This window comes from Globicephala melas, chromosome 18 (genome assembly GCF_963455315.2).
Source record: "Globicephala melas chromosome 18, mGloMel1.2, whole genome shotgun sequence".
NCBI lineage: Eukaryota > Metazoa > Chordata > Mammalia > Artiodactyla > Delphinidae > Globicephala > Globicephala melas.
In genome coordinates, this window is record NC_083331.1 from 32,225,065 (window position 1) to 32,252,618 (window position 27,554).

General features: G+C 37.2%; 1 protein-coding gene across 4 annotated transcripts in view; it reads right to left on the reverse strand.

Moving 5' to 3' along the window:
• DIAPH3 (diaphanous related formin 3) overlaps nt 1–27,554 on the reverse strand; it is a 547,054-nt gene that overhangs the window by 284,646 nt on the left and 234,854 nt on the right. For all 4 annotated transcript variants that reach the window (XM_060287828.1, XM_060287826.1, XM_030830361.2 and 1 more), the window contains one exon: nt 6,671–6,763. In XM_060287828.1, the coding sequence (XP_060143811.1) occupies nt 6,671–6,763 (93 nt within the window). The remainder of the gene's footprint in view (nt 1–6,670; nt 6,764–27,554) is intronic.

The following is a 27,554-nucleotide window of genomic DNA, read 5'->3' on the forward strand; positions in this document are numbered from 1 at the left end:
TGTCTTCTGGCCTTACTAAATAGTTCAGAAAAAAAATTTTTTTAAGAAAACTGCTAAGCAGTGCATTAACACTTTTCCAAGTTATAATAGCACTTCACTGTTCAGAAATATTGTAGACAATATGCCAGAGAAATACCTTTTTTATGTAACTAAAGCTTAAATATGCAATATTAGAACACAAATTTCAATGGAAAACTGTCCAAATGGACTAGATGGGATAATATGTTATTACTGAGAATTTCAACATTATTTCCATTTTTATACCTCATACATCTTATGTTAAAACACAATGATTTCAAAAGTATATAAGAATATTTTCATAGCATTAGATTTAATGCTTTTACTGTTTCCCCCCTTATTTGACTAGTATTATTGTTTCTTCTGTCCAGTGACAGATGTCACTTCTTGAACACACACAGACCTTGCTACCACTACCTACTACTTTGTTTTATATACCAAACATATCATTTCACTTGTAGGTATTTTCATATAAAAACACTATTTTACATAAGACAGAGAAAACATGATCTTTCTTGGAGTAAGGCTGTATTCCTGAGGATACCATGGATCAATTGCAGACGAACAACGAGAGCACCATCTGTGTTCTTATTATCAGCTTCATTCACACATTTTGAACTCACACATAAACGTGGGATAATAGTGCTAGAAATTATAAATGTGTATAACCCTCAATATCCCAAGCATAAGATGGAACAAAGGAGCTAAATGATATTGTAAAAGATAGAGATTAGTGGAATTATAAAAGGATAACCCCATTATAGACATTAGAAAGCACAAAAATATAATATATATATATGATCTCAAAGAGATAATCAATGAATAATTGATAGAGAGGGAATAAAATCTAAATCTGTACATCATGTATAAAACAAGTTGCATATGATTGTAGGATTAAATATAAATATTAACAAATAGGAATACTAAAAGAAATTTAGCATGGCAAATTAGCTCATTTATGGTTAGAGAAGAACTTCTTAATCATAAAAATCAGTGAAAAACATATGAAAAGATTGATATCTGACAAAATAAAAAGAAAACACTAAAACAATTAAAAGCGCTTAAAACAATTAGAAAGCAAGGAAATTGAGGGGATGAACCTGCCTCAAAATTCAGAGGGCTTTCTCCCACTTCATTTAGAAAACAGTGAGGTCCAAATAGGAAAATGAGAAAAATGTATGAAAACGCAAAGGAATAAGAAAAAAGTTACAAAAAAATAATAAATAATATGTTAAACATCAGAAGTAAGCAAATTGAGAAGGCAAATTGTTAAGATAGTACCTGTATTGCAAACTTAGAAAGATAGTAAGATTAATCAGAATCCTTAAAATTCCCTTTGAGAGACAGTAAATTCTACTCAAGAAACCTAACCATGGACACAATAACAAAACGTAGAAAAGGTTATAATATTAAATAGCAAGATTAAAAGGAAAGAATTATACCAAGGCATAATATAGTAATTGAGAGAAAGAAATTATAGTTTTGTATTTCAGGCAGCATGGCAAAGTAGACAGAGAACCTTGAAATATTTCTTAAAAGTTATTTTTTATCTTAATCTTAAATCTATTTCTGAGCTGTTAGTGAAAGAAAGGAAAATAGAAATCCTGGAGAAAATGAAATAATTACTTAAAGAAATGAAAGAAAAGTTTGAAACACTGGACAGGAAAGAAAAGAACATTATGAAAGAGAAACAAAGACTTGAGGGAGAAAAAAACTTTAAAAATAAAAACATATATATTTAGCTACTGAAATGGAAAACTCACACGGATTAGACATCAGATAAAGAGAAAATTGGTGACATAGGCAGAGAAGCTACCCAAAACACAAAGACAAAGAGATGGAAAAGTACTAGGTTAAGAGACATAGAAGATGAGTAAGGACACCTAAAAATGTCTTCTTGGAGTTCCAAAAGGAACACATGCACATACACAGACGCATGCACGCGCGTGCGTGCGCACACGCACATGCACGCACACACACACACACACACACACACACACACACACACACACACACCAGGGAAGAAGGATATTTAAAGAGAAAATGTCATTTTCCAGAATTTTAGAGAGAGACAAATCATCAGAACAAGGAGGCTCAACAAGTCCTAAACATAATTTTTTCTTTAAAGCTACATTAGCTTCTTGTAAAACACCAAGCATGGGAGAGTTTGTACAGTGGGAACACTCAAGCTTTGATACTGGAAGAGAAAATTGGTACGAATGCAGAACAGGTATATATACTTAGGGTAGAGGTATACTTAGAGAAAAGCCAAACTTTTTCTGTAAACGGCTACATGGTAAATATTTTAGGTTTGTCACAACTACACAACTCTGCTATTGCAGAGTCTGTCTGCAACTACTCAACTCTGCTATTGCAGCCCCCAAAGCAGCCATAGATAATATGTAAAAGACAGCCCTGGCTAAGTTCCAATAAAACCTGTTTAAAAAAGCAGGCAATGGACGACATTTAGCCTGAGAACTATAGTATGCCACACCCTTAATATCACCAAAAGTAGGAAACAACCCAGAGGTCGAATGAAATAAAGTATAATATTCAAAGAATGTTATACACACTAAACTGCAATGAAAATGAATACACTACAGCTAGATGAATTAACATGGTATGATTTTATACATGTAATATTCAATATTAGTCAAAACCAACAACTTATTGTTTAGGAACATGTATGTGGTTGGTAAAACTGTAGAGAAAAAAGGAAGGGAATATTTAACTCAAGATTCAGGTTAAGGTTACTTCTCACAGGAAGGGGGATAAGATTAGAGAGGGTCATATATAAGTCCCTAAGTATCAGTAATGTTCCATTTCTTTAGGTATGAATGTTTGATTTATATATCATGCATTTCATATATTCTCTCGTATGTATAATACATCATAACAATATATTTAAAACAAATTTAAATGAATAATATGAAAACAAAATGCATCTGGTGGAAAATGGTGACATACTGTGTGGTAAAGGATTAAGTTTACCCAAGTAAGGTCTGGCTCCTATGAGGTATTCTGTAAGCCCTAATGCCCTGTGCGAAAAAAGTGTCTTTGTTTACTGGGGCATTCACTGGACCACACCAGACAGTTTATGCTAATAATGTGATTTATGGTGGGGGCTTTGGGTCACACAATATTAGCTTGAACTGTGGAGGGGCTGGGAACTAAGGCCATCATATGGGGGTTCAGCTATAATCAAGACCCAGTAAAAACTCTGAACACCAAGGCTAGGGTGAGCATCTCTATTGGCAATAATCTGTGAGAACTGTCACACATCATTGCTGGGAGAAGCTACTAATGTCCATGGCTCCACTGGGAGAGGACAGCTACAAACTTTATGCTTACAACTCTCCTGGACTCTGCCCCACATGCCTCTTCCCTTTGCCAATTTTAATCTGTACCATTTTGCTCTAATAAACTATAACCATGAGTAAAACAGCTTTCAGTCAATTCTGTGAGTCCTTCTAACAAATTATCAAACTTAAGAGTGGTCTTGGGGACCCCCAAATTTGCAACTGGTGTCAGAAGTGAAGGTAGTCTTGGGGACCCCCTAACTTTGCAAATAAAACAACTATATGATCTCACTTATACAATTACGTAACTATATAAACATAAATAACATAATGTACAATTAATAATACATGTTTAACAACATACAATTATACATGAAAGAAAAAATTAAATGTGAATAGAAAAATCTACTTTGCAGACAGACGTAACTTATTCCTTAACTTTCTTCTATATTTGTAATTCATCCACTACTTTCAGGTATTATTCCATAATTAACATATATATTAAACAGATATATTTATAAAGATTGAACTATGTTTTTTTTATAGTTTATGAATAAGTTTTGGGGAAAACATTTGCTATAACTAAGGGCAAATAAACTACAGAAGAGTTGAAAATGGCCTAATGCATAACACAAATCAGAAAATAAGCATAGACCTTTAAAAAAATTTTTAAGTTATTGAGAATAATGAGATACTCATTTAAAGCTTAAAAAATATCCATTAAACTGAATCTTTGTACTAGCATGCATTTTATCCTTCAAAATGTGATTATATTGACCCCAGTGGGAAGCTTTGAATGCAGTGAAGGAGTGTAAAGTGTGCAGATTTTGGAACCAGTCACACATGTTTTTTGCAAGGGAACTTACAAATATTTAAACCTTTACATTAATTCCTAGGTTTCAGGGTTCCTCCCTTTATAGCTCTACTACCCACTCCAAAAAATCTGGTAAAGCATATGAACCTTGTAAAACTCCTGAGCCATCTCTTGATCCTAGAATGGCTAGAATTCTATCTTTTAAACTGAGCCCAGAGTCTGCCAAAACCTTTACAAACTCAAAATATAGGGACCCCAACCCACCTTTAAATAAATAGGTAAATAAATCTGTGGATTTTAGATCCTTTCTGCAAAACTCTGTGAAATATTTCAGTTAAGGGAAATCTAAGAGAAAGTATCTTAGATTTCTAAGTGATATGATAGAGTCTTGTCACCATCACAAGACTCTTCTCAGAATTCAGTATCTCAGAAGACTCTGAATTTCCTAGACAAAAACCAGCTGTGAATCAGACTATAATTACAGTAAAGATTATAGGCTGCTAAAGCTTCTTAAAGCTTAAATCATAACACTTGCTACAATCAGAGAGGGTAAGAATAATCTGAGATGGATTACCTCATAATATGATGACCTGGTATGAATTCTGACCTTTTGATCTTATACATTAAAACATGTATAACAATTAAATGAATGAATACATATGCCCTAGATACAGCAACCCAGACAACAATATCCTTCTTTATGATAATATAATTTTGTTATCTCTAAACAGGAATAAATATGCCCTATACCTACTGGCCATTTTCAAAATCAGCAATCTTTTTCAAGTCACTGAACTGCTACACCCACCAGATACCCTACTTACAATGTCAATACTACTACCTACATGATGAGACTGTGGTAAAGGTTAAAGAGCTAAATACAGAACTAGCACACCAGCTATTACAATTAAATTTGAAATCCCATTTAGCACATGTGTGTAATATGTAAGTAGAACCCTATTCAACAAGTCAAGTATTCAACTTTGAGATGGCTATTTAGGCTATCTTATCATGGCTAACCCGTCTAAAAAGAATTATACTCAAAATGATATTTCTTTAGGACACCTACCTAACAAGACAATTTGTAACGCAGGTCATAAACATTTTTCAAGACAAAAATCATCTTTCAAATCACAGAGTATAGAACTTTTTGACATTATCTAAGTTACTAATGCTTTTAACAGAGACAATGTTCCTTTAAGAGGGAAATGCCCTGAAATATCTGTATCACATAACAAACCCCAAAATTTCACTGGTCTAACCTCCCCTGCAAAACATATTTCTAATTCAGACTACATGTCCATCACACACCAGGAAGACAGGCTCTTTTACTTATCATCCTCATATCAGGATGATGAACACCACTCTGGGTGCGGAGCAGAGAGCACTGCTCCCATCAGCAATTAACGCTTCCACACATAAGTTACCTCATCCCCATTGATATTTTCATTGGCCCAAGCAGGTCACATGGTACCACCTAACTTGAAAGGGGCAGGTATGTGCCCAGAAATAGAAAACTGTGTATTGGCCAATAGCACTAATGTCTGCACACTGCCCGTGGGGATTCTGTCAGGCTTACACTGCAGACAAGAGATGGCCCTCTGCCATAATGAGTTGCAAAACAAGAGGGTTCCAAACCTTTCACAAAAGGAATGTCAACTCTGCCTTCTCTGTACACTAACTTAACTCCCTCTTTAATCAATAGCATGGATCTTTATCCTCTCATCAAGAATTGTTTTGTCCCAATACTTGCAAAAAGCTCACTTGAGGAATGTAATAATTGAAAAGCAGACTAAAAGCCATGTTAGCTCTTCATGCCTCTAGACTCTCCACATTTTATCCCTCTTATAGCATCAGAAAAGTAATATATCCAGATCATACTACCTCAGTTCCAAATAGAACTATCTTTGATGCATTTAAGATGCAGTTAGAAATCAGTCAAAAGCAAAACTATTTGCCCTCTTCTCCCACAATAATTCAGTCAGGAAAACAATTCAATACTAAGAATTTAGCTCCTGTAACAATAATTAAATCTAAAATATTTCCAGTCAGTACTTTTGAGGAAAGGCTTTGAACTGCTCAGATGGGATAACAGAATTCATTTTAATCATCATCCTTATTTCCATTAACATTCCAACCTCCTTTGTGTGTGATCAAGTATCACAAATAATAGAGATTCAGCGGTATACAAGAAATAATCCACCACCAATATTTTTCAAAATATTATGTCATCACCTAAATTCCATAATTCTTTACTGTTATACTTAAAAGAAAGACTTTAAAGGGTAGGTCTCTTTTCAGTTACGGGAAATATATTTCCCTTTCTTAGTTTTATCTTCTAATATGCATTAATCTTTTGAAGAATTTAACTCATAATTTACCTAAAGAAAAGGAAAATTATCTTTGAATTTATTATAAATAATAATAAAATTAACATAAAATGAAAAGCAAGTCAAAAAGAAAATGAAATAATTTAAACGAACCAGTGTGTTCAGTGGTGTGTTTCACTAATTTAATTGTATTGAAATCTGATACTTACAAAGGTTCTGGGCAACTTTAGAATCTAGAAATTTAAGTTCTTTAATTCTTCTCTTAATAGCTTTCTTCTCTTCAAAATCTTCTTCTCTTCTCTCTGTAAAATCAAGGATAGATCCATGTTAAGGGTGGTGGGCACTCAATTGCCAAAAGACAGGATATGAACTTTGTAATAAAAGAATCTAAAAAAAGATATAAATCATTTAAATCAGTTATAAAAATAATAGAATAATAGATATCCCAAGACCTAAACTATTTCAGATAGGGAGTGGCGGCTCTTTCCCTAGAAAAACTACTAAGAGTAAATATTTAGAGGTCTAAACAGCAAAAACAAAAACAAAGCTGATGTGCACTATGGAAACCAATGCTATCAGGTGAAGAATAAGTACAGTTAGCTCCTTTGAACAATGTACAGTACACAATTATAAAAGTAAATGTATTACACTTAGGATAGGTTAAGGAGTTAGCTCTAAGACCGCTAAACAAACACCTAGCTGTTTTACGTTTGATATACCTTGTTCATTTAAAAAGACAGCTCATGTAAAACTTGAAGAGTAGAATGTTTACAATTCGTTTTCCAAATCTTAGAAAAATATTCAAATTTTGATAATCAACCTACTGTATCTGAGCTTTTAAAACTCAGCAAATGCACTTAACCTCTCTGTCTTTGCTAAAAAATAAGTAAGAGAATAAATACATCATGCTAAACAACAATATATGAACTGTGATTATAGCACAGCACATGAGAGTCAAGGTTAACAGCTGTAACCTATAAAGCGATCCTGTCATCTTTCCTCTCGTCTCTTTTGCATACGTTGACAGCACTTCTGATGAACGTAAGTCATCTTTACAAAATTAAGATCTTGATAACAAAGAACACGGATCAAACTGTTTAGTTAGATACGTACAAATAAATCACAAATGTTGAGGAAGAATAACTTCGAAAACAATCTTCACATACAAGATAGCACATTATAATTAAATTCTTTGTATATCAGAAAAGCATTATAATTACATGTTTAGGTACACAGTGTGAAATAGGGATCAAATTTTATACTTTTCAAAATGTTTATTAACTAATTATCTCTATCATTTTATGAATAATCAACCATCTTTCTCAACTGATTTTATATTACACTTTTAGTCTATGTGTTTTCCTGGACTTCTAATTCTGCTCCACTGTTCCATGTACTACTCTTGTGCTATTATCATTCTGTCTTAAGCACTATAGGATTTATGATATATCTTACTATATAATTGGCTGTTCAAATTACTTTTCTTCCTTTTCTAAACTTGCTTCACTTTTCTCATTTATTTTTCCACAGGAACCTTAGAGTAATTCCGAAGTTCCAAAAATAAAATCCACTTGAATTGTATTTGAATTGCAAGGCATTTGTAAACAGATTCAGGCAAATTTGATATGTTGACAATTTCTAAACTTCCTAATCATGAACATGACATGTGTCTATAACTTTTTAACTTAACACAGTACTCTGCGTAGGCATCCTGTACATTTATTGTTAGTGTTAGGTATCTTAAGTATGTCTATTACACTCCTATTATACTCCTGGGGGTACTGATTAATTCTACATTTCCCCACTATACTTTGCAACTAGTTACTGCTGGAATACAGAAACTGTTGAATTTTACATATATGTTTTATAATCATTCACTTTACTTATTTATTCTTTCATTCAAGTAAGAAGTATTTATTAAGCACCAATTAAAAAAGACCATGCTAGACAAAATGGAGATGTCTTGACCTCAAAGAATTTAAGGACCAATAGAGAGGACTGCAAAGTAAATGGCAATTACAGTACATAGATATATCTTCAGTGTTTGGGTAAGAACCACAGGATATTAAAGAAAATTAACCTATACTTGCCAGAGACAGTCTTCATGGAATGAATGATATCTAAGCAAAAGCTAGAAAGCGAAAAGAAGTTAGTCAGGTGAGAAAGTTTTAGGGTGCGGGAAGGAAGGACACAGACAGATAATGGAAAGATAGTGTTTCAGGTTCCGCAAGAACTTGAAGGGCACAGAAAGAATTAAGAATAATAAGAGCTGGGGTCTTCCCTGGGGGGCGCAGTGGTTGAGAGTCCGCCTGCCGATGCAGGGGACACGGGTTCATGCCCCAGTCTGGGAAGACCCCACATGCCGCGGAGCGGCTGGGCCCATGAGCCATGGCCGCTGAGCCTGCGCATCCGGAGCCTGTGAACGGGAGAGGCCACAACAGTGAGAGGCCCGCGTACCACAAAAAAAAAAAAAAAAAAAAAAGAATAATAAGAGCTGAACTTCCTTGGCAGCGCAGTGGTTAAGAATCTGCCTACCAATGCAGGGGACACGGCTTTGATCCCTGGTCCAGGAAGATCCCACATGCCACGGAGCAACTAAGTGCATGCGCCACAGCTACTGAGCCTGTGCTCTAGAAACCGCAAGCCACAACTACTGAGCCTGCGTGCCACAACTACTGAAGCCCACGTGCCTATAGCCCATGCTCCACAATAAGAGAAGCCACTGCAATGAGAAGCCCGCACGCCACAACAAAGAGTAGCACCAGTTCACCGCAACTAGAGAAAGCCCGTGCGCGCAACGAAGACCCAACGCAGCCAAAAATAAATAAATTAATTAATTAATTAAAGAAGAAGAACAAAGAATATTGGGTGTAAATAAATGACACCAGAAATTAATCAGACATCAGATCATGCAAGACCTTTTAAGCCATGATAAGAATTCTGGCTTTTATCCTCCGAGCAACATGGAGCCGGTGAAGGCTTAAGCATGAGAGAGACATCAAAAGAACTGAATTATAGAAAAAACTCAGCTTACTGAAGGTGTATTGAAAGAGTGGCAAAAATAATTGTAGAAGGGCAAGACAGAAGGGAGTTGTAGTAATCCAAATGAGAAAAAAATGGGACCTCACCCAGACCACCAGGATGGAGAGAATAGATGAGCCCTCAAAGCAGAATCCAGTCCAGACCCATCTCTTGAGTTCCAACTTGACTATCCAACTGCCTAGTCTCACACCTCTACTTGGATGTCTAATGGGCACCTTCAACTTCACGTGTCCAAAACCCACATTCACACACCTCCATGCTGCTCTTCCTGGAATTTTCCTCATCTTAGAAATGGGAATGCTCTTATTGCAATTGCTCAAGTCACAAAGCTTGAAGTCATCCTCTTTCCATTAACCCAAAACTACATTTAGTCCATCAGTGAACCCCATCAATTCTAACTCTAAAATATTCACTAAAATTTAGTGTTAAATTTAAAATTTAATATTCACTAAAATAAGCAGGGGCTACTATACTCCCCTGCTTGTGGCTACCATCCTTTCTCACCTGGATCACAATTGCTTTCTAACTAGTCTCCCCATTTCCAAGTTTAACCAACTGCAGTCTCTTCACCACAACGCAGCGAAAGACTCCTGTTAAACCTTAACAGAAAAGGTTTACTTCTCTCACTTCCTTATACAGAATAGCACCCCAACCCCCGCCCAGTATTTTCTATCAACATCACTCTGCCTTTTTTCTCCTCCAAAGCACTTACTCCTCACATATCATAAATCTGATACTGTCTCTCTTCTCCCATTAGAAAGCAAGTTGCTAGAGGCAGGAACTTTGTTCACCGTTGTATGCTGAGCATCAAGCCTGGAACATAACAGAAGCTCAGTAAATGTCTGTAGGTATGTACGTACCTGCAGACTAAAGGAGAAAGAAGGATTTAAGTAACCAGGCAGATGATGATGGTGCTGTTTATTTAATTCAGCAACAAATGAGGAACAGTTTTGACCTAGTCCAGTTTTAAACGTGTAGTTTGAGGAGCTCTTTTATCTCCACATAGTCATGTACAAGAGGCAGCTGAATGTACAGAAGAGAAACCTGAAACAGTGATACAGGTATCAGTCCTAATAATTATTCTACTGACTGTCACAGGTTCTCCAGGTATCAGCAAATAATGACACATTTGTCTCCTTATTCCTAGTATTGAAATCTTTTCCTTGTCTTGTTATACTGGTTAAAATTTTTAGATGAAGGTGAGTAAAAATTTTATTAGTGAACTTCCTTTCCTCAACCTGACCAAATGGCAATCCTTTACTCGTTAGAAAATGTATACATTTTATTTTCCTATCTTTATCCTCAAGAAAAAGGCTGATTCTAAGTTTTTAAAAATCAGTTTATTTCTCAACAGCAGTAACCTGCCACATTCTGAAACATTTTCTGGTCTACATAAAGAAAAAAGTCAAAGAAACGAATAACCTTAAATTTTAAATAATATTGACTGAACATCTACTAGGCATTGCACTGAACACTTTCTGTTGCACTTGCTTATATAATTCTCATAAGAGTAATACTGTTTCTGTGACTACTATCATCATCATCATAATCATGATGAGAAAGATAATGCTTAAGGTAAGTAGCTTTAAAAGCAACAGATCTGATAAAAGAATAAGGGTCACTACACTTTGACTCTAATATTCTTTCCACTAGTTGTAAAATATGTTAGGTGTCACATTAAAAAAAAGAAAAAAGTTTATCTAGCAATCTTGACCACTTTAACCTGCAAATCAGAAACTGAAGCAATTTTAACCAATTCGGCTTTTTTATAAAAACGACAAATTAGACTCTTATTGAGTTTAATGTATCAGCATACCCATAATGCAATGAAATCATGGCTTTCTCCTCTCTTATCTGCTCCATATAGTCAAAGGATGGCTGGGGAAAGATGGAATGGAAATAGGGTAAAGGGGGGAAGAAGCAGAGTTTTCTAAGACAGAAAACAAGATTCAAAAAAAAAAAAAAAAAGGTAGAAATATGCTTATGTAGATATGAAACCAGATAATCAGTTTATTATCCAAACAGACTGATTTGGTTAAAATCTTTCATACTGAGAAATAATGAAAAGTACTGCTGGGGAAAAAACACAGCCAGATAATGGACTGCCTCAAATCAGAGTAAAACCAGTGAAAATGTTTATGCAAATGTCACTGATAAAGCAGAAAATACATGTTGACAACAACAGGGATGCATTAAAGAGGAATAAGAATAAAGGAGGCTGTTTAGCGGGAATGAAATTTTTTCACAAAATCCTGTTTCAGTTTCCCATGCTGACAGTATCTCTGTGGAATACTAGCCAGGAGAATGCAGGGTCCTGCAGGGAACTCAGGCTTGGAATCTCAATGCCACGTTCTGCCATCCTGGCCCCACAGAGTACCAGACACAGTCCACTGTGGCTTACATCCCTCACCTGGAGACACTGGCCCTCTAAGGACTTGTGAGAATGAAGTGAAATGATCTTTACCTTCCTGAAACCATCCCCTACCTCAGCAGTGACAGAGAAAAAAGGGATAAGAAACAGAGTGCCTGACCACAGCTCAGGAGCCCAGAGGCGAGCACATTTTAGATTCATCCCATCCACTGGTGGAGCTCCTATTCTAAACCCAGTACCAACACATTTTCACTAAAAGACTAGCTCTCCTCAAGTATGAGTCATAAAGTCAGATTATTAGTGCCATCTGTACTTGTGATCTAGCTTTTCTGCCATTAGAAGTCCGTGTTTAACCTTACTTCCTAGAGATGTTGAGTAAGGCTACATTCTTCCGAGAGAAGATTAATCCTGTTCAAGAATGGTTCTGATCACTAACACAGCATATGCCGCATTTCATGAGGGTTTTATGTCAGAAAGAAGTCAAAGATGGCAAAACTCTTTGTTGCCGAGAGCTATGAACTGAAAAAGTCTTTTTTAATTACATTTTCTCTTTATTCTTTTCCTATTTTCAAAGTTTCAAAAATAGCAGCAAAATTATATAAAGAATCTCCTTTCAAAATCTTTTCTTTCATACTAAATTTTCCATTAAATATCACAGTTCCATGGTACATGGTTATACATCTTACTCTAGTTCATTTTCCATTATTTTCTAATCAGATTGATTAAAAATGTGACCTTTTTCTAGGAATAGGATTCCACATAAATTTTACAGTACATTATTTAACCACTGCAAACAATTCTAGAATATGCACAATTCTAGAATATGCACAATTCTCACAATTCTAAACGTGTGAGTACCTAGTAGAAGCACAAAATGTAATAAATACTATAGTTTCTCTTTCCACAGTTGAGTATTTTAAATCAGTAAATGTGAATAATAATTTTTTATTCTATTTTTGTCAGAGCTTCCTGGGTAACTATCTTATGACAACGTTTTTAAAATACTAAGCATTTTAATTTTTTCTGGTTTTCATTTAGTACAAGTGCTATTAAATTTTACATGTTGTATGTTTAAAATAAATTACCTTTTTTTTGTTCATTAGATTATTATAGCACTAGCCTTCAGAGGATAAAAGGAAGTGACTGAATGATTAAATAACCATTCTCTATGACACTGAAAGAAGCCAATAAAAATCATCTCAACTACAGAAATAAAGCGAACATAAATCATATGATTAGGAAATGAAAACTGAGGCCTACCACAACCTTCAAATAGGGTGAAAGGTGGGGGCAGGGAGAGAGCTATAAACTAGAGATTATTTGCACAATTGTGGTTGTTTTTCTTCCTGACTTTTCTAACTACTGAGGTTCTAAGAGGCCAATAAAGAGTATCAAAAATTTATTGGGCCGAAATTTAGAAGCAAACAGCCCTTGAATATGAAGTTTAACTACCTCATCTATCAGTGAGGAAACCTAAGTAGAGAAAATATGAGTTACTTGCACGAAGTCACACAAAGGCCTCAGCTGTCACCAGATCCCAGACAAGAACACTGACCACTGCATCACAGGCCCAGAGCAGCTCTGGGACAGGGAATCTGCAGCAGGAAAACAGTCTGCAACCAAGCTCATAAGAGAAAGTTAACTCCCCAAGCGTTGCTTTTTCAGGTAATGGAATTTTCCCTTGCTGCACATGTTTACTGGGAGAGCAGGTGAGGCAGTGAGTGGACCCGGGGAAGGAAGAGAAATGCTTGGTCTCCTGAACACAATGAGCAGAATTTAAAGTTATGGAAAAAAACTATACTTCCAAAGGGAAAGTTGAGAATTCACCATCACTACTCTCACATGGTGGCTCCCTTTGGACGAGGCTCAGTTATTCAGCTACGTGGGGTAAACGGAATGGAAGTCTTAGGGGTGGTATTGAGAACAGGTGAATGGTTGAGAAAAGAAAGCAGATTTCTGAGAGTTAGTACTGCTGGAGTTGTGATAGGACGATATGGTTTCAAGGAAGGTTTAGGCAGCTCGAAGATAGAAGATACATACAAAATCCATAGAAAAAAGTGAAAACTTGGAATAAATTAGCATTTTTTAAGTTGGCACTATCCCCTTGGCAAAATATCAAAGTAAACACTTTGGTACTGAAAACTATAATTGTATAAATAGCTTTAGTCATATCTGTCAATGGTTTGATCTGTCAAACCCAGTTTTAATATTTCTAGGCACAAAAATAAATGGCTATGTGCCTAACTGCAAAGAAAATAAATAGGGCAGAAACAGATTTTTTTTTACTCAAATATTAATATATGACTGCCATAACTAATCAGAGCATTTTACTAGCAAAAAGATATCTGTTTGGCAACCCAAGGCTAAGAATTATATAGTATATAAGAAGACTAGTTGAACCACTAAATAAAATCTTATGGAATAGATGATTTCAACATCAGTAATGATCAAAAGTATAGCAAATAAATGCACATTTCTCTATACAATTAGAAGACAAGGGTATAAAACAACTTTTCTTGAAGGACTTTTTCTCTATAACTCAAGTCCTATATGGATAAGGGAGAAGGATTTCACTACTTAACAAGCCTTGAACTAGACGTGTAGGTAGATTTTTTTTTTAAACGATGTACAAAAGGATTATTAAGGCATTGAGAATACACTTTATAAAAAACTTAAAACATACACTTCAAAGTGATCACATGATTTCTACATACTTAACTAAAAGCACTTTGTTTTCTATGTCTCTTTTTCCTTTATGAAAAAACAAGCTGATCAAAACAAACTGTTATAGAAACTACTTCATCTCTAAGGACCTTTGCAACCACAGAAATAAGCAATATTGCTCATCTCAAAAGTATTACCACTACAAACTAAAAGAACCACTTTCTTCAGGTTCCCTTGTGTGAACACCCCTTCACGACCAAAGACTTAAATAGCAAAAAAACAGGAGTTCAAACCAAATAAAATTATCAACACCCTTCAAAATCACATATTCAACAACTTTTTTTAACTCAACAAGCTTTGCTGGGGTGAAAAATAACCCTAGGACAGTTAAGCCTATTTATCATGTATATCTTAGTGTTAATTGTTTTAATTAAATTAGTTACAAATTGAGATGAGTTCTGATTGCATAAACCACAGGTATGAGGGAAGAAAGTAAAAGGAATCACTCAGCTACCAGAGAATGAAGCCCATTCTCACGTGATCTTTCTTGGCTCATCACAACTTCTTATAAAAACATCCCTAAATTGTATCCTCAAAATCTCCGCACTATAAGGAATGTTTCTAGAACCTACCCCTATGAATTATTTCTGAATGTTGCTGTTTCCCATTCATAGAATAATATGTGTATTCATAAAAAATGATTTTTCTAACTATTGTTTTTGCCAGTACAAGCTACTCCCATATATCCTCTGATGATATTACAAAGTAGAAATACACCTCTGCTAAAGAAATTACAAAGCAAAGAATAAAAGTTAATGTATGACATGCTAATGCATACACAAGAGAATCAACTGAAGGGGAAAAGAACCTTATTATGAAAAGAATGAGAACTCAGTGTACATTCCTAATTTAAAAGAAGGATTAAGTCCAAATGAGGACACAGGTAATTCAGGATATCTAGCATGCTGTAGAATGGAAAGACTTAATAAGCCAACTTATTAGTATTTGTACACACAGTGCTAAGTAACCTGGGAACAGAAAAAGTAACAATAAATTATATTAACTGACAGATATAAAGCCATGCCATATTAAATAGGGAGAAGGTCGATGCTCTCACTCCCTCTTTCGAGAACACCGGAATCACAACTAACTGCTGAACAATCATCGACAGGAAGACACTGGAACTCACCAAAAAAGACACCCCACATGGAAAGACAAAGGAGAAGCCGCAATGAGACTGTAGGAAGGGCACTTTCAAAATAAAATCAAATCCCATAACTGCTGGGCGGGTGACTCACAAATTGGAGAAAACTTAGACCACAGAAGTCCACCCACTGGAGTGAAGGTTCTGAGCCACACGTCATGCTTCTGAACCTGGGAGTCTGGCAACGGGAGGAGGAATTCCTAGAGAATAAGACTTTGAAGGCTAGTGGGATTTGATTGCAGGATTTCGGCACAACTAGGGGAAACAAAGACTCCGCTCAGGGCACACAAAATGTAGTGAGCGCATCAGGACCCAGAGGAAGGAGCAGTGACTCCATAGGAGACTGCACCAGACCTACCTGCTAGTGTTAGAGGGTCTCCTGCAGAGGCGGGGGTGGATGTGGCTCACCAAAGGACAAGAAAACTGGCAGCAGAAGTTCTGGGAAATAGTCCTTGGCGTGAGCCCTCCCAGAGTCCACCATTAGCCACAACAAAGAGCCCAGGTAGGCTACAGTGCTGGGTAGCCTCAGGCCAAACAATCAACAGGGAAGGAACGCTGCCGCACCCATCAGCACACAAGCAGATAACAGTTTTACTGAGCTCTGCCCACCAGAGCAACAGACAGCTCTACCCACCACCAGTCCCTCCCATCAGGAAACTTCCAAAAGCCTCTTAGATAGCCTCATCCACCAGAGGGCAGACAGCAGAAGCAAGAACTACAATCCTGCAGCCTCTGGAACAAAAACCACATTCACAGAAAGATAGACAAGATGAAGAGGCAGAGGGCTATGTACCAGATGAAGGAACAAGATAAAACCCTAGAAAGACAACTAAATGAAATGGAGATAGGCAATCTTCCAGAAAAAGAATTCAGAATAATGATAGTGAAGATGAGGCCCTATGGAAAAGAATGGAGGCAAAGATCGAAAAGATGCAAGAATTGTTTAACAAAGATCTGGAAGAATTAAAGAACAAACAAACAGAGATGAACAATACAATAAATGAAATGAAAAATACCCTAGGAGAAATCGATGGCAGAATAACTGAGGCAGAAGAATGGATAAGTGACCTGGAAGACAGAATGGTGGAATTCACTGCTGTGGAACAGAACAAAGAAAAAAGAATGAAAAGACATGAAGATAGCCTAAGAGACTTCTGGGGCAACATTAAATGCAACAACATTCACAATATAGGGCTCCCAGAGGGAGAAGACAGAGAGAAAGGACCCGAGAAAATATTTGAAGAGATTATAGTCAAAAACTTACCTAACATGGGAAAGGAAATAGTCACCCAAGTCAAGGAAGTGCAGAGAGTCCCATACAGGTTAAACCCAAGGAGAAACATGCCGAGACACATAGTAATCAAACTAGCAAAAATTAAAGACAAAGAAAAATTATGGAAAGCAGCAAGGGAAAAACGACAAATAACATACAAGGGAAATCACATAAGGTTAACAGCTGATTTCTCAGCAGAAACTCTACAAGCCAGAAAGGAGTGGCATGATATACTTAAAGTGATGAAAGGGAAGAAACTATAACCAAGATTACTCTACCCAGCAAGGTTCTCATTCAGATTCGATGGAGAAATCAAAAGCTTTAGAGACAAACAAAAGCTAAGAGAATTCAGCCCCACCAAACCAGCTCTACAACAAATGCTAAAGGAACTTCTCTAAGTGGGAAACACAAGAGAAGAAAAGGACCTACAAAAACAAACGCAAAACAATTAAGAAAATGGTCATAGGAACATACATATGGATAATTACCTTACACGTGAATGGATTAAATGCTCCAACCAAAAGACACAGGCTTGCTGAATGGACACAAAAACAAGAACCCTATAAATGCAGGTTACAATGGACACACTTCAGACCTAGGGACACATACAGACTGAAAGTGAGGGGATGGAAAAGGATATTCTATGCAAATGGAAATCATAAGAAAACTAGAGTAGCAATACTCATATCAGATAAAATAGACTTTAAAATAAAGAATCTTACAAGAGACAAGGAAGGACACTATGTAATGATCAAGGGATCAATCCAAGAAGAAGATATAACAATTATAAATATATATGCACCCAACATAGGAGCACCTCAATAGATAAGGCCACTGCTAACAGCTCTAAAAAAGGAAATCGTCAGTAACACAATAATAGTGGGGAACTTTAACACCTCACTTACACAAATGGACAGATCATCAAAACAGAAAATTAACAAGGAAACACAAGCTTTAAATGACACAATAGACCGATATATTTAATTGATATTTATAGGACATTACATCCAAAAACAGCAGATTACACTTTCTTCTCAAGTGTGCACGGAACATTCTCCAGGATAGATCACATCTTGGGTCACAAATCAAGTCTCAGTAAATGTAAGAAAACTGAAAAAATATCAAGCATCTTTTCTGACCACAACACTATGAGATTAGATATCAATTACAGGGAAAAAAACATAAAATATACAAACACATGGAGGCTAAAAAATACGTTACTAAATAACCAAGAAATCACTGAAGAAATGAAAGAGGAAATCACAAAATACCTAGAGACTAATGACAATGAAAACACGACGATCCAAAACCTATGCAATGCAGCAAAAGCAGTTCTAAGGGGGAAGGTTATAGCTATACAAGCCAACCTCAAGAAACAAGAAAAATCTCAAATAAACAATCTAACCTTACACCTAAAGGAACTAGAGAAAGAAGAACAAATAAAACCCAAAGGTAGCAGAAGGAAAGAAATCATAAAGATCAGAGCAGAAATAAATGCAACAGAAACAAAGAAAACAATAACAAAGATCAATAAAACTAAAAGCTGGTTCTTTGAGAACATAAACAAAATTGATAAACCATTAGCCAGATTCATCAAGAAAAGAGAGAGACGACTCAATTCAATAAAATTAGAAATGAAAAAGGAGAAGTTACAACAGATACCACAGAAATACAAAGCATCCTAAGAGACTACTACAAGCAACTCTATGCCAATAAAATGGACAACCTAGAAGAAATGGACAAATTTGTAGAAAGGTATAAGCTTCCATGACTGAACCAGGAAGAAACAGAAAATATGAACAGACCAATCACAAGTAATGAAATTGAAACTGTGATTAAAAATCTTCCAACAAACAAAAGTCCAGGACCAGATGGCTTCACAGGTGAATTCTATCAAACATTTAAAAAAGAGCTAACACCCATCCTTCTCAAACTCTTCCAAAAAACTGTAGAGGAACACTCCCAAACTCATTCTATGAGGTCACCGTCACCCTAATACCAAAACCAGACAAAGATACTACAAAAAAAGAAAATTACAGACCAATATCATTGCTGAATATGGATGCAAAAATCCCCAACAAAACACAAGCAAACAGAATCCAACAACACATTAAAAGGATCATACACCATGATCAAGTTGGATTCATCCTAGAGATGCAAGGATTATTCAATATACGCAAATCAATCAATGTGATACACCATATTAACAAACTGAAGAATAAAAACCATACAATCATCTCAATAGATGCAGGAAGAGATTTTGACAAAATTCACCACCCATTTAACATAAAAACTCTCCAGAAAGTGGGCATAGAGGGAACCTATTTCAACATAACAAGGTCATATATGACAAACCCACAGAAAACATCATACTCAATGGCGAAAAACTGAAAGCATTTCCTGTAAGATCAAAAACAAGACAAGGATGCCCACTCTCACCACTATTATTCAACATACTTTTGGACGTCCTAGGCATGGCAATCAGAGAAGAAAAAGAAAAAAGAGGAATACAAGTTGGAAAAGAAGAAGTAAAACTGTCACTGTTTGCAGATGACATGATACTATACATAAAGAATCCTAAAGATGACACCAGAAAAATACTAGAGCTAATCAATGAATTTGGTAATGTTGCAGGATACAAAATTAATGCACAGAAATCTCTTGCATTCCTATACACTAATGATGAAAAATCTGAAAGAGAAATTAAAGACACACTCCCATTTACCACTGCAACAAAAATAATAAAATACCTCAGAAAAAACCTACCTAGGGAGACAAAAGACCTGTATGCAGAAAACTATAAGACACTGATGGGAGAGAGGGGGAAGATGCCGGAAGAGTAAGACGCGGAGATCACCTTCCTCCCCACAGATACATCAGAAATACATCTACACGTGGATCAACTCCTACAGAACACCTACTGAACGCTGGCAGAAGAACTCAGACCTCCCAAAAGGCAAGAAACTCCCCACGTACCTGGGCAGGGCAAAAGAAAAAAGAATAAACAGAGACAAAAGAATAGGGACGGGACCTGCACCAGTGGGAGGGAGTCGTGAAGGAGGAAAGGTTTCCACACACCAGAAGCCCCTTCGCGGGTGCAAACTGCGAATGGTGGAAGGGGGAAGCTTCGGAGCCGTGGAGGAGAGCACAGCAACAGAGGTGCAGAGGGCAAAGAGGAGAAATTTCCGCACAGAGGATCAGTGCCGACCAGCACTCACCAGCCCAAGAGGCTTGTCTGCTCACCGGCGGGGGCGGGCGGGGCTGGGAGCTGAGGCTCGGGCTACGGGCTTCAGTTGGAGCACAGGAAGAGGACTGGTGGCGTGAACACAGCATGAAGGGGTTAGTGCACCATGGCTAGCCAGAAGGAAGTCCTGGAAAAAGTCTGGACCTGGCGAAGACGGAAGAGACCTTTTCTTCCCTATTTGCTTCCTGGTGCATGAGGAGAGGGGATTAAGGAGCTCCAAAGACGGGTGCAATCCGCAGCTAACAGCGCCGACCCCAGAGACAGGCGTGAGACGCTAAGGCTGCTGCTGCCGCCACCAAGAAGCCTGCGTGCGAGCACAGGTCACTATCCACACCTCCCTTCCGGGGAGCCTGTGCAGCCCGCCACTGCCAGGGTCCCCTGGTCCAGGGACAACTTACCAGGGAGAATGCAGGCCGCGCCTCAGGCTGGTGAAACGTCACGCCAGCCTCTGCGGCAGCAGGCTCGCCCCGCACTCCGTGCCCCTCCTTCCTCCCAGCCTGAGTGAGCCGCAGCCCCCGAATCACCGGCTCCTTTAACCCCGTCCTGTATGAGCTAAGAACAGACGCCCTCCGGCGACCGACACGCAGAGGCGGAGCCAAATCCAAAGCTGAGGCCCTGGGAGCTCTGAGAACAAAGAAGACAAAGGGAAATCTCTCCCAACAGCCTTAGGAGCAGCGGATTAAAGCTCCACAATCAACTTGATGTACCCTGCATCTGTGGAATACCTGAATAGATAAGGAATCATCCCAAATTGAGGAGGTGGACTTTGAGAGCAAGATTTATGGTTTTTTCCCTTTTCCTCTTTTTGTGAGTGTGTATGTGTATGCTTCTGTGTGAGATTTTGTGTTTAGCTTTGCTTTCACCATTTGTCCTAGGGTTCTCTCCGTCCGTTTTTTTTTTTTTCTTCTTTTTTTTTCTACTTAAAAAAATTTTTTTTTGCTTAATAATTACTTTTTTTATTTTAATAACTTTATTTTAACCGTACTTTATTTTATTTTCTTTTATCCTCTTTCTTTCTTTATTTCTACTTTTTCTGCCTTTTATGCTGAGCCGTGTGGATGAAAGGCTCTTGGTGCTACAGCCAGGAGTCACTGCTGTGCCTCTGAGGTGGGAGAGCCAACTTCAGGAAACTGGTACACAAGAGACCTCCCAGCTCCACGTAATATCAAACGGCGAAAATCTCCCAGAGATCTCCATCTAAACACCAACACCCAGCTTCACTCAACGACCAGCATGCTACAGTGCTGGACACCCTTTGCCAAACAACTAGCAAGACAGGAACACAACACCACCCATTAGAAGAGAGGCTGCCTAAAATCATAAGTCCACAGACACTGCAAAACACACCACCAGACGTGGACCTGCCCACCAGAAAGACAAGATCCAGCCTCATCCACAAGAACACAAGCACTAGTACCCTCCACCAGGAAGCCTACACAACCCACTGAACCAACCTTAGCCACTGGGGACAGACACCAAAAACAACGGGAACCACGAACCTGCAGCCTGCAAAAAGGAGACCCCAAACACAGTAAGATAAGCAAAATGAGAAGACAGAAAAACACACAGCAGATGAAGGAGCATGATAAAAACCCACCAGACCTAACAAATGAACAGGAAATAGGAAGTCTACCTGAAAAAGAATTCAGAATAATGATAGTAAAGATGATCCAAAATCTTGGAAACAGAATAGAGAAAATGCAAGAAACATTTAACAAGGACCTAGAAGAACTACAGATGAAACAAGCAATAATGAACAACACAATAAATGAAATGAAAAATACTCTAGATGGGATCAATAGCAGAATAACTGAGGCAGAAGAACGGATAAGTGACGTGGAAGATAAAGTAGTGGAAATACCTACTGCAGAGTAGAACAAAGAAAAAAGAATGAAAAGAACTGGGGACAGTCTCAGAGACCTCTGGGACAACATAAAACCCACCAACATTCGAATTATAGGGGTTCCAGAAGAAGAAGAGAAAAAGAAAGGGACTGAGAAAATATTTGAAGAGATTATAGTTGAAAACTTCCCTAACATGGGAAAGGAAATACTTAATCAAGTCCAGGAAGCACAGAGAGTCCCATAAAGGATAAATCCAAGGAGAAATACTCCAAGACACATATTAATAAAACTGTCAAAAATTAAATACAAAGAAAGCATATTAAAAGCAGCAAGGGAAAAACAACAAATAACACACAAGGGAATCCCCATAAGATTAACAGCTGATCTCTCAGCAGAAACCCTACAAGCCAGAAGGGAGTGGCAGGACATACTGAAAGTGATGAAGGAGAAAAACCTGCAACCAAGACTACTCTACCCAGCAAGGATCTCATTCAGATTTCATGGAGAAATTAAAACCTTAACAGACAAGCAAAAGCTGAAAGAGTTCAGCACCACCAAACCAGCTCTACAACAAATGCTAAAGGATTTTCTCTAGGCAAGAAACACAAGATAAGGAAAAGAACTACAATAATAAACATAAAACAATTAAGAAAATGGGAACAGGAACATACATATCGATAATTACCTTAAATATAAATGGATTAAATGCTCCCACGAAAAGACACAGACTGGCTGAATGGATACAAAACAAGATCCATATATATGCTGTCTACAAGAGACCCACTTCAGACCTAGAGACACATACAGACTGAAAGTGAGGGGCTAGAAAAAGATATTCCATGTAAATGGAAACCAAAAGAAAGTTGGGAGGCTTCCCTGGTGGCACAGTGGTTGAGAGTCCGCCTGCCAATGCAGGGCACACGGGTTCGTGTCCTGGTCCGGGAGGATCCCACATGCCACAGTGGGGCTGGGCCCGTGAGCCAAGGCTGCTGAGCCTGCGCGTCTGGAGCCTGTGCTCCGCAGCGGGAGAGGCCACAATAGTGAGAGGCCTGTGTACCGCAAAAAAAAAAAAAAAAAAAAAGAAAAGAAAGCTGGAGTAGCAATTCTCATATCAGACAAAATAGACTTTAAAATAAAGACTATTGGAAGAGACAAAGAAGGACACTACATAATGATCAAGGGATCGATCCAAGAAGAAGATATAACAATTGTAAATCTTTATGCACCCAACACAGGAGCACCTCAATACATAAGGCAAATACTAACAGCCATAAAAGGGGAAATCGACAGTAACACATTCATAGTAGAGGACTTTAACACCCCACTTTCACCAATGGACAGATCATCTAAAATGAAAATAAATAAGGAAACACAAGCTTTAAATGATACATTAAACAAGATGGACTTAATTGATATTTATAGGTTATTCCATCCAAGAAAAACAGAATACATATCTTTCTCAACTGCTCATAGAACATTCTCCAGGATAGATCATATCTTGGGTCACAAATCAAGCCTTGGTAAATTTAAGAAAATTGAAATTGTATCAAGTATCCTAGCCGACCACAACACTCTGAGACTAGATATCAATTACAGGAAAAGATCTGTAAAAAATACAAACACATGGAGGCTAAACAATACACTGCTTAATAACGAAGTGATCACTGAAGAAATCAAAGAGGAAATGAAAAATTACCTAGAAACAAATGACAATGGAGACACGACAAACCAAAACCTATGGGATGCAGCAAAAGCAGTTCTAACAGGGAAGTTTATAGCAATACAATCCTACCTTAAGAAACAGGAAACATCTCGAATACACAACCTAACTGTGCACCTAAAGCAATTAGAGAAAGAAGAACAAAAAAAACCCAAAGTTAGCAGAAGGAAAGAAATCATAAAGATCAGATCAGAAACAAATGAAAAAGAAATGAAGGAAATGATAGCAAAGACCAATAAAACTAAAAGCTGGTTCTTTGAGAAGATAAACAAAATTGATAAACCATTAGCCAGACTCATCAATAAAACAAGGGAGAAGACTCATATCAACAGAATTAGAAATGAAAAAGGAGAAGTAAAAACTGACACTGCAGAAATAAAAAAGATCATGAGAGATTACTACAAGCAACTCTATGTCAAAAAAATGGACAACCTGGAAGAAATGGACAAATTCTTAGAAATGCACAACCAGCCAAGACTGAATCAGGAAGAAATAGAAAATATGAACAGACCAATCACAAGCACTGAAATTGAAACTGTCATTAAAAGTCTTCCAACAAACAAAAGCCCAGGACCAGATGGCTTCACAGGCGAATTCTATCAAACATTTAGAGAAGAGCTAACACCTATCCTTCTCAAACTCTTCCAAAATATAGCAGAGGGAGGAACACTCCCAAATTCATTCTACGAGGCCACCATCACCGTGATACCAAAAAGAGACAAGGATGTCACAAAGAAAGAAAACTACAGGCCAATATCACTGATGAACATAGATGCAAAAATCCTCAACAAAATACTAGCAAACGGAATACAACAGCACATTAAAAGGAACATACACCATGATCAAGTTGGGATTATTCCAGGAATGCAAGGATTCTTCAATATACACAAATCAATCAATGTGATACACCATACTAACAAATTGAAGGAGAAAAAATACATGGTCATCTCAATAGATGCAGAGAAAGCTTTCGACAAAATTCAACACCCATTTATGATAAAAACCCTGCAGAAAGTAGGCATAGAGGGAACTTTCCTCAACATAATAAAGGCCATATATGACAAACCCACAGCCAACATCGTCCTCAATTGTGAAAAACTGAAAGCATTTCCACTAAGATCAGGAACAAGACAAAGTTGCCCACACTCAACACTCTTATTCAACATCGTTTTGGAAGTTTAAGCCACAGCAATCAGAGAAGAAAAGGAAATAAAAGGAATCCAAATCGGAAAAGAAGAAGTAAAGCTGTCACTGTTTGCAGATTACATGATACTATACAGAGAGAATCCTAAAGATGCTACTAGAAAACTACTCGAGCTAATCAATGAATTTGGTAAAGTTGCAGGATACAAAATTAATGCACAGAAATCTCTGGCATTCCTATACGCTAATGATGAAAAATCTGAAAGTGAAATCAAGAAAACACTCCCATTTACCATTGCAACAAAAAGAATAAAATACCTAGGAATAAACCTACCTAAGGAGACAAAAGTCCTGTATGCAGAAAATTATAAGACACTGATGAAAGAAAATAAAGATGATACAAATAGATGGAGAGATATACTATGTTCTTGGATTGGAAGAATCAACATTGTGAAAATGACTCTACTACCCAAAGTAATCTACAGATTCAATGCAATCCCTATCAAACTACCAATGGCATTTTTCACAGAACTAGAACATTATATTTTGCAATTTGTATGGAAACACAAAAGACCCCAAATAGCAAAAGCAATCTTGAGAACAAAAAACGGAGCTGGAGGAATAAGGCTCTCTGACTTCAGACTATACTACAAAGCTACAGTAATCAAGATAGTATGGTACTGGCACAAAAACAGAAATATAGATCAATGGAACAGGACAGAAAGCCCAGAGATAAACCCACGCACATATGGTCACCTTATCTTGGATAAAGGAGGCAGGAATGGACAGTGGAGAAAGGACAGTCTCTTCAATAAGTGGTGATAGGAAAACTGGACAGGTACATGTAAAAGTATGAGATTAGATCACTCACTAATACCATACACAAAAATAAGCTCAAAATGGATTAAAGAGCTAAATGTAAGGCCAGAAACTATCAAACTCTTAGAGGAAAACATTGGCAGAACACTCTATGACATAAATCACAGCAAGATCCTTTTTGACCCACCTCCTAGAGAAATGGAAATAAAAACAAACAAACAAAAAAAAAACGAATGGGACCTAATGAAACTTAAAAACTTTTGCACCACAAAGGAAACCATAAACAAGACCAAAAGACAACCCTCAGAATGGGAGAAAATATTTGCAAATGAAGCAACTGACAAAGGATTAATCTCCAAAATTTACAAGCAGCTCATGCAGCTCAATAACAAAAAAACAAAGAACCCAATCCAAAAATGGGCAGAAGACCTAAATAGACATTTCTCCAAAGAAGATATACAGACTGCCAACAAACACATGAAAGAATGCTCAACATCATTAATCATTAGAGAAATGCAAATCAAAACTACAATGATATATCATCTAACACCAGTCAGAATGGCCATCATCAAAAAACCTAGAAACAATAAATGCTGGAGAGGGTGTGGAGAAAAGGGAACCCTCTTGCACTGCTGGTGGGAATGTGAATTGGTACAGCCAGTATGGAGAACAGTATGGAGGTTCCTTAAAAAACTACAAATAGAACTACCATATGACCCAGCAATCCCACTACTGGGCATATACCCTGAGAAAACCATAATTCAAACCGGGTCACGTACCAAAATGTTCATTGCAGCTCTATTTACAATAGCACGGAGATGGAAACAACCTAAGTGTCCATCATCGGATGAATGGATAAAGAAGATGTGGCACATACATACAATGGAATAATACTCAGCCATAAAAAGAAACAAAATTGAGCTATTTATAATGAGGTGGATGGACCTAGAGTCTGTCATACAGAGTGAAGTAAGTCAGAAAGAGAAAGACAAATACCGTATGCTAACACGTATATATGAAACTTAAGGGAAAAAAAAATGTCATGAAGAACCTAGGGGTAAGAAAGGAATAAAGACACAGAACTACTAGAGAATGGACTTGAGGACACGGGGAGGGGGAAGGGTAAGCTGTGACAAAGTGAGAGAGTGGCATGGACATATATACACTACCAAACGTAAAACAGATAGATAGTGGGAAGCAGCCACATAGCAGAGGGGGATCAGTTCAGTGTTTTGTGACCACCTAGAGGGGTGGGATAGGGAGGGTGTGGGGGAGGAAGATGCAAGAGGGAAGAGATATGGGAATCTATGTATATGTATAACTGATTCACTTTGTTATAAAGCAGAAAGTAACACACCATTGTAAAGCAATTATACTCCAATAAAGATGTAAAAAAAAAAAAGACACTGATGAAAGAAATTAAGGATGATACCAAGAGATGAGAGATATTCCATGTTCTTGGATTGGAAGAATCAATATTGTGAAAATGACTATACTACCCAAAGCAATCTACAGATTCAATGCAATCTCTATCAAATTACCAATGGCACTTTTTACAGAACTAGAACAAAAAGTCTTAAAATTTGTATGGAGACACAAAAGACCTCGAATAGCCAAAGCAGTCTTGAGGGAAAAAAGTGGAGCTTGAGGAATCAGACTCCCTGACTTCAGACTATACTACAAAGCTATAGTAATCAAGACAATATGGTAATGGCACAAAAACAGAAATATAGATCAATGGAAAAGGATAAAAAGCCCAGGGATAAATC